Source organism: Sphaeramia orbicularis, unplaced genomic scaffold (genome assembly GCF_902148855.1).
Source record: "Sphaeramia orbicularis unplaced genomic scaffold, fSphaOr1.1, whole genome shotgun sequence".
Lineage (NCBI taxonomy): Eukaryota > Metazoa > Chordata > Actinopteri > Kurtiformes > Apogonidae > Sphaeramia > Sphaeramia orbicularis.
In genome coordinates this window covers 15,001-27,500 of record NW_021941658.1, presented here as the reverse complement: position 1 = coordinate 27,500, position 12,500 = coordinate 15,001, and the positions used below count along the sequence as shown (strand labels likewise).

The 12,500-nt window shown below is 43.8% G+C and overlaps 2 protein-coding genes across 3 annotated transcripts in view; both read left to right on the top strand.

The window, feature by feature from the left end:
* eef1b2 (eukaryotic translation elongation factor 1 beta 2) overlaps nucleotides 1–6,680 on the top strand; it is a 10,560-nt gene extending 3,880 nt beyond the window's left edge. The window contains exons 3-7 of one of the 2 annotated variants that reach the window (XM_030130590.1): nucleotides 1,147–1,273; nucleotides 1,608–1,674; nucleotides 1,859–1,984; nucleotides 6,402–6,469; nucleotides 6,560–6,680. In XM_030130590.1, the coding sequence (XP_029986450.1) occupies nucleotides 1,147–1,273; nucleotides 1,608–1,674; nucleotides 1,859–1,984; nucleotides 6,402–6,469; nucleotides 6,560–6,646 (475 nt within the window). In that variant the 3' untranslated portion in view covers nucleotides 6,647–6,680. Of the gene's footprint in view, nucleotides 1–1,146; nucleotides 1,274–1,607; nucleotides 1,675–1,858; nucleotides 2,020–2,726; nucleotides 2,769–6,401; nucleotides 6,470–6,559 lie in introns of those variants that run through there. The other variant, XM_030130591.1, reaches the window with a different exon arrangement.
* A 967-nt stretch (nucleotides 6,681–7,647) lies between these two features.
* Nucleotides 7,648–12,500, top strand: part of zdbf2 (zinc finger, DBF-type containing 2) — a 9,684-nt gene continuing 4,831 nt past the window's right edge. Inside the window, exons 1-5 of the mRNA XM_030130588.1 lie at nucleotides 7,648–7,797; nucleotides 9,400–9,528; nucleotides 10,090–10,193; nucleotides 10,270–10,421; nucleotides 11,186–11,678. Of these exons, the coding sequence (XP_029986448.1) occupies nucleotides 9,510–9,528; nucleotides 10,090–10,193; nucleotides 10,270–10,421; nucleotides 11,186–11,678 (768 nt within the window). The 5' untranslated portion in view covers nucleotides 7,648–7,797; nucleotides 9,400–9,509. The remainder of the gene's footprint in view (nucleotides 7,798–9,399; nucleotides 9,529–10,089; nucleotides 10,194–10,269; nucleotides 10,422–11,185; nucleotides 11,679–12,500) is intronic.

Here is a 12,500-nt window from a genome sequence, read left to right as displayed (position 1 = left end):
GGTCATGTGACCTCAGTCTTCCAGGTGTGTGTGTGTGTGTTAACATGGTCATGTGACCTCAGTCTTCCAGGTGTGTGTGTGTGTTAACGTGGTCATGTGACCTCAGTCTTCCAGGTGTGTGTGTGTGTGTGTGTGTTAACGTGGTCATGTGACCTCAGTCTTCCAGGTGTGTGTGTGTGTGTGTTAACGTGGTCATGTGACCTCAGTCTTCCAGGTGTGTGTGTGTGTGTTAACGTGGTCATGTGACCTCAGTCTTCCAGGTGTGTGTGTGTGTTAACGTGGTCATGTGACCTCAGTCTTCCAGGTGTGTGTGTGTGTTAACGTGGTCATGTGACCTCAGTCTTCCAGGTGTGTGTGTGTGTGTTAACATGGTCATGTGACCTCAGTCTTCCAGGTGTGTGTGTGTTAACGTGGTCATGTGACCTCAGTCTTCCAGGTGTGTGTGTGTGTGTGTTTGTGTTAACGTGGTCATGTGACCTCAGTCTTCCAGGTGTGTGTGTGTTAATGTGGTCATGTGACCTCAGTCTTCCAGGTGTGTGTGTGTGTGTGTTAACGTGGTCATGTGACCTCAGTCTTCCAGGTGTGTGTGTGTGTTAACGTGGTCATGTGACCTCAGTCTTCCTGGTGTGTGTGTGTGTGTTAACGTGGTCATGTGACCTCAGTCTTCCTGGTGTGTGTGTGTGTGTGTTAACGTGGTCATGTGACCTCAGTCTTCCTGGTGTGTGTGTGTTAACGTGGTCATGTGACCTCAGTCTTCCAGGTGTGTGTGTGTGTTAACGTGGTCATGTGACCTCAGTCTTCCAGGTGTGTGTGTGTTAACGTGGTCATGTGACCTCAGTCTTCCAGGTGTGTGTGTGTGTGTGTTAACGTGGTCATGTGACCTCAGTCTTCCAGGTGTGTGTGTGTTAACGTGGTCATGTGACCTCAGTCTTCCAGGTGTGTGTGTGTGTTAACGTGGTCATGTGACCTCAGTCTTCCTGGTGTGTGTGTGTGTGTTAACGTGGTCATGTGACCTCAGTCTTCCTGGTGTGTGTGTGTTAACGTGGTCATGTGACCTCAGTCTTCCAGGTGTGTGTGTGTGTTAACGTGGTCATGTGACCTCAGTCTTCCTGGTGTGTGTGTGTTAACGTGGTCATGTGACCTCAGTCTTCCAGGTGTGCAGAAGCCTCTGGGTCAGTACGGTCCTGCAGGTGTGGCCGACACCACCTCAAGCTCCGCCCCCGCCGCCGCAGAGGACGATGACGACTTCGACCTGTTTGGCTCTGACGAGGAGGTGAGGGTGGAGTCTGACGGCAAAGTGGGAGTGGTCTGTAGATGATGCATTCAAGGTCAGGTGTCTGGTTCTGGTGTCAGCTGGTCCATGTTGGGTCCAGAGGGTTCTGATGAGACCTGGACCTGGTCCATGGACCCCAGAACAGAACATATGTAGGTCTGGACCTGGTCCATGGACCCCAGAACAGAACATATGTAGGTCTGGACCTGGTCCATGGACCTCAGACCAGAACATATGTAGGTCTGGACCTGGTCCATGGACCTCAGACCAGAACAGTTTGTCCTGGTCCAGTTCACATCAGATTAGTCTGAATGTCTTTTTTTATTTTTTTCAGGAGGATGCGGAGGCGGCCCGTCTGAAGGAGGAGCGTCTTGCAGCGTACGCCGCTAAAAAGGCCAAGAGTACGTGTGGATCCGTCCAATCACAGCCGCTCAGACCACACCCACTCTTCATGATGATCAACCAATCACCATCTTTCGGCTGACGCCTGATGGACGCCTCATTTATCTGAGAGTCTCCTGGTCCTGTCGGTACTGGGGTGGTGTATCTGTGTTTCCATGGTAACGTCCTCTCCTCCTCTTTCAGAGCCCGCCGTCATCGCTAAGTCGTCCATCCTGTTGGATGTGAAGCCGTGGGACGATGAGACGGACATGGTCAAACTGGAGGAGTGTGTGCGGAGCATCCAGATGGACGGGCTGGTGTGGGGACAGTGTAAGGACTACACATCCCATCATGCACTGCACCTGACACATTTTTATTTGAACAATGAACAGTTGAACAGTACATATACATAATAGAATACATCCAAAAAAAAAAGGACAGAAAATTTCACAATTCACAAAATATTTTATATTTCAAATATATAGAAACACATGTAAGTAAAAAAATATTTTAAAAAAATGCTTGAGGTATAAATGGAAAGTAAACAAATTAAATGAGAATATACACTTGACATAGTTTTTGGTTTTATTAGCTTTAGAATTTCTGATGTTCTTTAAATTGTCTAAATAATTGGAGTAAAGGGCTGTAGAAACAGTCATGTTTGGACGCTGGTGTGTAAATTTAGTGCCATGAATGAGAAATTTGGCAAAAATAAGTAAAAGGTTGATAATGTTTTTTTCTGGAGTTATTTTATCAATTCATGAAAGGCCAAATAAAATATGTTGAGAGTTCAACTTATATGAAAGGTCAATTTTGGTGTTTTTTTTTATATAAAACTATTTAAATCAATCCAAAATATATGTGCGTAAGTGTAATCCTAAAATAAATGACATGTTGTTTCCTCTGCGTTGGTGCAAAAAAAAACCAGAGTATCAATATTTTTCTTGTATTTTTACTGGATAACGCGTGTGGATCCATTTCAAAGGAACTTCTTGTATTTCATTAGTAATAATAAATGTCTTTGACAGGATCCAGGTGGTTTTTTTTTTGTAAATATTATTCCAATAACAGCACTGACACATGGAGCTGGGACCTGTAACTGTGTCCGTTCAGATTCTTCTGCCCGGCAACAGCATTTGATTGGTCAGAAAATGAAAATGAGTGTGTGTGAAGGTTAACGCCCACTGACTGTGAATGAACCAATAAGAGTCCATAAACCGGACCCAGGTCAGTCCAGTTCTGCAGCGTAGGCGTACGTGCAGAACTGGAACTGTAGGAGTCACTTGATTCCAAAGTGTGGACAGTCGTGTCTAAAGTCCAACAGACGTTCTTTAATGTTCAGAACCGTCCCAGAACTACACCCTGAGGAACACCTGTGAGGATGAGGATGATCCTTAAACTCACCATCTTTCGACTGAAGTCGTGATGTCAGTTTAGATCTGAATCCTCTGCACCTCCCCCAGCCCGTTTCCATGGACACCAGTCCTCCGTTGGTGTCCCGTGGTTCCGCCGGTCAGGTCCACAGGGTCATGTGATCAGCTGTACCCCAGAACAACCCCCACATCAGATTACTAAATTGACATTTGTACCCAATCCTCTGTCTTCACACATGTAAACAGGTTAGTGCAGTTTATTTAGTTTGTTTACATCTGCACATGTGGAAAAAATAACAAAATCTATTGAAACAGAAGTTCCACAGCGACACCATGAGCCGAAGGGAAATGACAAACGCTGAAGTGAAGCGTAGCACCAACATGTGGCTGTACTTATGTCGTCTTATTAGCTCCTCCCACTTTAGGATGGCTGACACTGTAGGCGTTGCCATGGTAACCAAGGTTATTTTTAACGAAAACTAAGGAAATGACCCAAACTAGAACTGTAAAAACATTTTCATTAGCTGAAATAAATAAAAACTACAATTAAAACAAAAAAAAAACAGAACTAACTGAAACTGTATTGTGTGTTTACTAAACTAACTAAAACGGATAAAAATTCTGGATCAAATTCCCTTGGTTTTGGTCTTTGTCAATGTCAGATTGATGTTAAATGGATTTCTTTGTCTCTCTCAGTTTTCTGTGCTGTCTCCATACGACACTTTTTGCTCCGTCACTTGTGTTCACTTGTGGTTTCCAGTCGTCTTCTGGTCCCCACTCTACCTGGAAACATGGAGACTAAAGCAGCAGAGTCCTGTCTGGGATTGATTTGAATAGGAGCACAGAGAAGAAGAGAAAAGAGACCACTGAACTACAACTGAACTACAACTGAACTACAACTAAACTAAGACTAAACTACAACTAAACTACAACTGAACTACAACTAAACTACAACTAAACTACAGCTGAACTACAGCTGAACTACAGCTGAACTACAGCTGAACTACAACTGAACTACAGCTAAACTACAACTGAACTACAACTGAACTACAACTAAACTACAACTAAACTACAACTAAACTACAACTAAACTACAGCTGAACTACAGCTGAACTACAACTGAACTACAACTGAACTACAGCTGAACTACAACTGAACTACAGCTGAACTACAACTAAACTAAGACTGAACTACAGCTGAACTACAACTAAACTAAGACTGAACTACAGCTGAACTACAACTGAACTACAGCTGAACTACAACTGAACTACAGCTGAACTACAGCTGAACTACAACTGAACTACAGCTGAACTACAACTAAACTAAGACTGAACTACAGCTGAACTACAACTAAACTACAACTAAACTACAACTGAACTACAGCTGAACTACAACTGAACGACAGCTGAACGACAGCTAAACTACAACTAAACTACAACTGAACGACAACTGAACGACAACTGAACGACAACTGAACGACAGCTGAACGACAGCTGAACTACAACTGAACGACAACTAAAACTAAACTTAAACTAAAGTTAAACTAAAACTAAAGTAGACTAAACTAGGCATTTAGAAAAATAACCAAAACTAATAAAAACTCAAACCTGCTCTAAAAATGAATTCAAACGAACTGAATTGGAGAAAAAAGTCAAAACTAAATCAAACTAATCTAGAATGAAAAATCCAAAACTATTTGAACCTTGGCAGCAACATGTGGCTGTATTTGTCATCTTATTAGCTCCTCCCACTTTAGGACAGCTGACACTGTAGGTGTTGCCGTGGTAACAAGACAAGACGGGACGTTTAGAAAATGACAGGAAGTGTTCGTCTGACGTCCTAACGTACGTATGTACTTCGAACAGAATCCCATTCCACTGCTGTACCAGTCCAGTCCTTCCAGAATAAAAGGAGTTAAATGTAGGCGGAGTCAGACATCCAGTCCTAAATGCTGATTGGCTGTAGTTTCAGATACAGTCTGGACTACAAATGTGCTAACTGTACAATTATGGGATGGAACCATATGAACATTTCATATCACAGTTATTGTGACCAAAATTATCCCAGTTCTCATTATTATCACAGTATTGTTGAAATTATGTTTAAAATGTTCAAAAAGTACTAATACACACTGAAAGAATTGAACCAAGTTGGATTTTGAAAACATAAATAAATACAATAACAGTCCCAGTGTCCCTTCTGTGTCAGAAACATTCACATATTAACCCTTAGTGGTCTGAGTCTATTCTGTCTGTTTTTCAGTCCTTTTGATTTGGCCTTTATATACTATAGAAACAAATCTTTACTATACCCATGTTTGGATCTGTTTTTTCAGCACAACTTCATCTAGATCATCTGTCTATTATTTTTACACTTTAACCTACGATAAAAACATAAATATATAAAATCCAATGTGAAAAATGTATATAATTTATTACATAAATAACACACAGATGTTTAACGAACCTTTTCACAGACTTTAAAAGTGAATATTGGTTCAAATATCAGGTATAGAAAATTAAAATTGTAATAAATTCAAACTATACTCAGATATTTGACATTGAAGCAGATCTGTACAGAGGGTTTTTCTGTGGTAATCAAACACAGTTATCATGAGAATTAGAATTTAAACTGTAATACTAACCGTCTGTGATTTACCACCGTTTACGGTTCTACTGGTGGTGGTTCCATCCCAGACAGGACTGTGCGGACCCTTCAGTCTGTAGGTTTCCAGCTCCAGTGGAACCACAACATGACTGTAAACCACATGGGTCCGACCCTGCAGTGTCACATGGTGTCACAGCTACAACTGCTGCAAATAAACTGATTTCATATCAATCTGACGTTGACCAAGATGAAAACGAAGGGAATCTTATCCATAATTTTTTATCAGTTTTAGTTAGTTTTGTAAACACACAATATAGTTTCATTTGGTTTTTTTTCTTTCCATTAGTTTTTATTTTTAAAAAATTCATGGGGAAGGAATGTTTCTGAGACTGAAAATGAGTTGGTTTAAGGTGCTCTTTGGAAAAAGGAATTCATAAAATAGATATCAAAGTGGAAGAGAACTCCAAGGCACACGGTGTAAACGTTCAGAGGCCTTTATTAACACATCTAAACCTGAAAAACACCAATACGCATTTCAGCTTCAAGCCTTCATCAGGAAGTCAGATGAGGTTGGACTTGGACTTTTCTTCCCGTTTGATGGTCTTTATTTATTTCAGTTAATTCTAGTGTTTGTCCTATGGTTAGTGTCATTAGTTGTGTTGGTCTGCACATGGGCTGTACAGGTTCTATCAGTGGAACATTTAGACATCTGTTGGATAAAGGACCTCCTGTAACCCTGTCCCTCTGTCCGTTTGTTCCTCCTGTAGCCAAACTGGTCCCAGTGGGTTATGGCATTAAGAAGCTGCAGATCGGCTGTGTTGTGGAAGACGACAAGGTGACGTCTGGATGTGTGAGCCGCTACACGCCTGTTTCCACCGGACTGTGGACGCTTTGTGTGTTAACCCCTTTGTTTGTTTGTGTGCAGGTGGGCACAGACGTCCTGGAGGAGCAGATCACAGCCTTCGAGGACTACGTCCAGTCCATGGACGTGGCCGCCTTCAATAAAATCTGAAACTCCTCAAACTAATAAAAGAGCACTTGAGTTACATGTGGTGTTAGTGTGTCCTTGAAGCAGCAGGAGGTGCCGCTGCACCGGCAGGAGGCGCACCAGCTCCAGGAACACCGAAGAATAGATAAAACAAACAAATAAATAAATATGGCCGTAAACACCAGGTAATGAGTAGAGTTAGTTTGAGTCCAAACCCTTGAATTCAACACAGAGTGAACAGGGTTCATCTGACACAAGAGCAGGTTCAGGTCTTTAATGAAGATTCACTGGAGTCATGTGGACAACAGACAATTAGGACATGCTAATGGACCAAACCAACTGAGTTCACAACTTCTTTATTTGATAGGTTCCATGTTTGTTGGGGTGTGGTTAATTGGACGGCTCTATACGGTGGTCCAGAGGTAACAGCCCAAAAAATTATCCACTATTTTTAAATCACTACTTTGTAGTGCACAGACCTCCACTTCCTGTGGGTTACTTCCTTAGCATTAGCCACATTAGCTAAAGGCCGTACAAGTTTTCAGCCTATGCTTTTATTATTTGTAGTGGCCTTAATTTTAAAGCAAGAGGCCTTCAGGGTAAACAGCAGCCCCTTCACTTAAAGGTGGATGATGATTTGGTTTTGTTCTAGTGGATAATTTTGGGGCTGTTGCACCTCTGGGCCACCGTAGTTCTACTTCCATGAGTGAAGAACCTTCCTGACCTCCTCTAACGTGTGTTGGAGGAAGTGAATTTATCTGAATCTGTTCAGTGGAAAAGAGAACGTTCTAATAAACCTTTAACGTTCTTCATTAATCAAACTGTTGGTAAATATCAGATTTATTTTTTTTTAGATTTTTATTCTTTCATTTATTTTTAATTCTTTTATTTATTTAAAAAAAGATGATTTTTTAGTTGTATAAATTTTTTTGTATTAATAGTTGAATGTATATGTGATGCTCATTAGTGTTCACAGTAGTTAATTAAAGGTTTAATAAATCAGGTCCTAACCCTGAGGCTGCAGTTCCCGCTCTGACCTGAGGGGCGGGGCCACGGAGCTTTCCACTGGTTACAAGCAGCAGCAGAAGAAGAAGCCGACCGGAAACCACATACAGCAGCGGAGGAACGCGCGGATGTCTGTCTGAAAGTAAACAACAACAAACCTACGGCAGCAGGTAAACAACAAATCAACCAGCGAACAAACAAACACCGCGGTCCGTTATCTACCGGTACGAGCCCTGCGTCATCAGTCCGCGTCAGCCAATCAGCGGCTGAGGAGCATGGCAGTAGGCTAACGTTGGCTAACTGTTAGCTTAGCGGCTAACAGCCAAAACCTCCACGAGCGCGACCGGCGGAGACACGTCATCAGCGCGATAACAGGATGTAATCCCGGTTTAAACGGAACCGGTTTTAACGGAGCTAACAGTTAGCCTGCCTGACTCACAGCCAGCCAATCAGAGAGCAGGGCGGGTAAACGCTGCGCAGGCATTGGTCAGGAGCGGAAGTGGAGGCTAAACCTGCCCTCACGTGCTCTGGGAATAACAACCGGAAGTACTTTTTTTTTTTTTTTTAATTATTGATTTATTTATTTATTTTAAACCTTCACCTTTATTGAATCAAAATCTGAATTTACATTTTGAATGACAGAAAAACGCTTTTTTTTCCCCAGACTGAGCATCTAATATGAACCTTATGCTGAACAGTATTTATAAAGAACATTACAAATAAAGTTCCATAAAAGTCAGAGGTGTACTCAGGTATCAGTACATTTAAGTTTTATACACAATCAAGGCTTGTTTGGCTTTTACATGTTTCAGTGTTGTTTTGAAGTTTGTTATTTCAAATATTTAAATTCAGAACAGTGGGTGGTTCTTCATAACTCTACATCTGTAGAGAAATTGTTTAGCAAAAATAATTGAAGTCTTGGACATAATTTCTCATTTTTTGTTTTCCATTATAATTCCAAATTTAATGTGTTTATACTCCAGTTTGAGGAAATACTAGACAGAAACTCAAAAGTGACACAAATATATTTAGTATTACTGTGATACTGATTTTATTTATTTAGTACAGTTTTACCCCCATAATTATTTATTTTTTTCTCTCCCTCTCATATATATATAAATAAATAAATATATATATATATATATAAATACACACACACACACACTACCAGTCAAAAGTTTGGACTCACCTTCTCATTTAAATGGCATGACATGGACTGCAGATGGCCAATAAGTGCTCAGCATCACTGGGAACTCCTTCAGGACTTTTGGAAAACATGTCAGGTGACTACCTCATGAAGCTCATCGAGAGAATGCCAAGAATGGGCAAAGCAGTAATAAAAGCAAAATGTGGCTATTTTGTAGAACCTAAAATATAAAACATGCTTTGAGACATGTCATACTTTTTTGAACTCCATAATTCCACATGTGTTCATTCATAGTTTTGATGCCTTCAGTGAGAATCTACAATGAAAATAGTCATGAAAATAAAGAAAAACCAGGTGAGTCCAAACTTTTGACTGGTAGTGTACATTAGTGCTGTCAAATGATTCAGTGTTTAATCAGATGAATCACAGGGCTGTTGTCAATTAATTTAAATGAATCACAATTAAATATCATTCATTTTTAATCTATATTAATCCCGTTTCATTTTGTATGAACAAACAGACTCATTAAAGAAGTGACTGGTTCTGTTGGGTTTAACAGTACCCTGGTCTGTGAGGGTTTGGTACCCTGGTCAGTACCCTGGTCTCTGTGTTCTCCTTTGCTCAGCTGTTCTCTCCACATGGACTCCACACCTGAAGTCTTCACCTGGTTGCCGTTGGTTACAGCATGGACCGCTCTGATTGGATGGATGCTTGGCTGACCTGTCTGTCTGCAGGATGTCCAACCCATCTGAGGGTAAGTCCCTCCCACGTGTCCTCAGGTGTTCAACAGGTACTACAGGTACTACAGATACTGTACTATGGGGGACTATGGGTACTATAGGTAGTATGGGTACAACAGGCACTACAGGTACTTCGGGTACTACAGATACTACAGGTACTCCAAGTACTCTGGTACTAAAGGTACTATGGGTACTACAGGTACTATGGGTACTACAGGTGCTATCGATACTACAGATACTATGGGTGCTATTGGTACAACAGGTACTACAGATACTACAGGTACTAAAGGTACTGTGGGTACTACAGGTACCGTGGGTACTACAGGTACTATGGGTACTACAGCTACTTTGGGTACTACAGGTTCTACAGGTACTATGAGTTCCACAGGTACTACAGATACTATAGGTACTACAGGTACTGTGGGTACTTCAGGTGCTACAGATACTTCTGGTACTACAGGTATTACAGGTACTTCAGGTACAACAGGTACTACAGGCACCACAGGTACTATATGTCCAACCCCATCAGTCTATAGGCTCCATTTGACACCTGTCTGTCTGTCTGTGTGTGGCAGGTGACCAGAGGGGGGTGGAGCCTCAGCCCGGTCCGTCCAGGTGTGCTCCCAGCAGACAGGGGTACTGTGGGTACTGTAGGGTACTCTACAGTAACCTTGACCAGGTAAGCCCCGCCCATCTGTTGTAGCTCAGGTCAACTGTTGGATGTTAACTCACAGGTGTCTGTGTCCGTCTACCAGCACCTGTCCAGCCTCAGACACCTGGACTCAGTACGCACCCTGTCCAGAGGCTCCACCTCCTCCACCGTCAGCAGCCAATCCAGGCTGACGTTGTTGGAGCGCTTCCTGCAGGACGTCCTTCAGCACCACCCACACCGCTACAATGACCCCAGGTACTGAAAGAAAACACACCTGTACAGGTCAACGAAACAAACGCACCTGTGACTACAATCACTGCAGTGACCTGAGTAACCTTAGTGACCACAGTGATCTCAGTGACCTGAGTGACCTCAGTGACCACAGTGACCTGAGTGACCTTAGTGACCTCAGTGACCTTAGGAACCTCTGACCTCAGTGACCACAGTGACCTGAGTGACCTTAGTAACCTCTGGCCTCAGTGACCTTAGTGACCTGAGTGACCTTAGTGACTGCAGTGACCTCAGTGACCTTAGTGATCTCAGTGACCTTAGTAACCTCTGACCTTAGTAACCTCAGTGACCTTAGTGACCTCAATGACCTTAGTAACCTCTGACCTTAGTGACCTCAGTGACCTTAGTAACCTCTGACCTTAGTAACTTCTGACCTTAGTGACTACAGTGACCTTAGTGACCTCGATGACCTTAGTAGCCTCTGACCTTAGTAACTTGTGACCTTAGTGACTACAGTGACCTTAGTAACCTCAGTGACCTTAGTGACCTCCGTGACCTTAGTAACCTCAGTGACCTTAGTAACCTCTGACCTTAGTGACTGCAGTGACTTCAGTAACCTCAGTGGCCTCAGTGACCTCACTGACCTTAGTGACCTCAGTAACCTTGGTAACCTCAGACCTTAGTGACCCCAGTAACCTTAGTAACCTCTGACCTTAGTAACCTTAAACCAGAAACTTGGACCTGATCATAAACACCTGTACTCATCTGTACACGCCCACTTTTCACAGACCATCCCACGCTGACCTACCCTTAGTCTCCGCCCCTTTGTTACCGAAGGCGGAGCTTGCGGAGGTGCGCTTCTGCGGTGATGACAGCAGGTCACATGGGACTCGTGAGAACCTGCCCAGCTCAGGTGACTCCTCCCATCCAACCGCCAATCAGACGACAGGGGAGGGAACATGTATCCAATCCCAGGAGGACGCCGCCAAGGAGGCGTGTCAGGCCAGACTGTCTGCTCCAATCAGGGAGCAGCAGGAAGAAAGGACCGCACCCACAGGGCACACACAGGTGTCACACTCACAAACCCCGCCCCCAGCGCCTCAGACCACGCCCCCTGTTCATAGGAAGGCCCACAGAAAGACCAACAGGAGGAAAACCAGCGAGTCCTCGTCTGCAGCGTCCCCCCCACTGTGGCACCACTGGAGGAAGGAGAGGAGGGGGGTCCACCGAGACCAGGTGTTCTCAGACCACATGGACCCGCTGGACCGGACCATCGAGGAGGTCAGTACCAGAGTGGAGGAGGTCAGCACCGGGGTGGAGGAGGTTAGTACCAGAGTGGAGGAGGTCAGTACCAGGGTGGAGGAGGTTAGTACCCGGGTGGAGGAGGTTAGTACCAGGGTGGAGGAGGTCAGTACCAGGGTGGAGGAGGTCAGTACCAGGGTGGAGGAGGTTAGTATTCGGGTGGAGGAGGTTAGTACCAGGGTGGAGGAGGTCAGTACCAGGGTAGAGGAGGTCAGTACCAGGGTGGAGGAGGTTAGTACTAGGGTGGAGGAGGTCAGTACCAGGGTGGAGGAGGTCAGTACCAGGGTGGAGGAGGTTAGTACTCGGGTGGAGGAGGTTAGTACCAGGGTGGAGGAGGTCAGTACCAGGGTAGAGGAGGTCAGTACCAGGGTGGAGGAGGTTAGTACCAGGGTGGAGGAGGTCAGTACCAGGGTGGAGGAGGTCAGTACCAGGGTGGAGGAGGTTAGTACTCGGGTGGAGGAGGTTAGTACCAGGGTGGAGGAGGTCAGTACCAGTGTTCTCACTAGCATCATTGCATGTGGGGCCCTGCTCCGCTGTCTTTCCACCAGCGTAGTGGTGTTTTTTTGGGTGTATTCTTCTTGTGTGTACAGCTGTAGCTCTGCAGATAGATAACAGGGTTAATAACAAAAGCAGGACGTCCACACTTTTCCTTCAGACTTCAGTGTAAAACTGACGCATACAAACAAAACATGTCTGACTTCTGTACTCTGTTACAGCACATTAACAGCATTATATATTCAAATGAATGAGAAACGATCGCTAGCTCCATGCTAACATAAATGGGAAAATCCATAGACATGC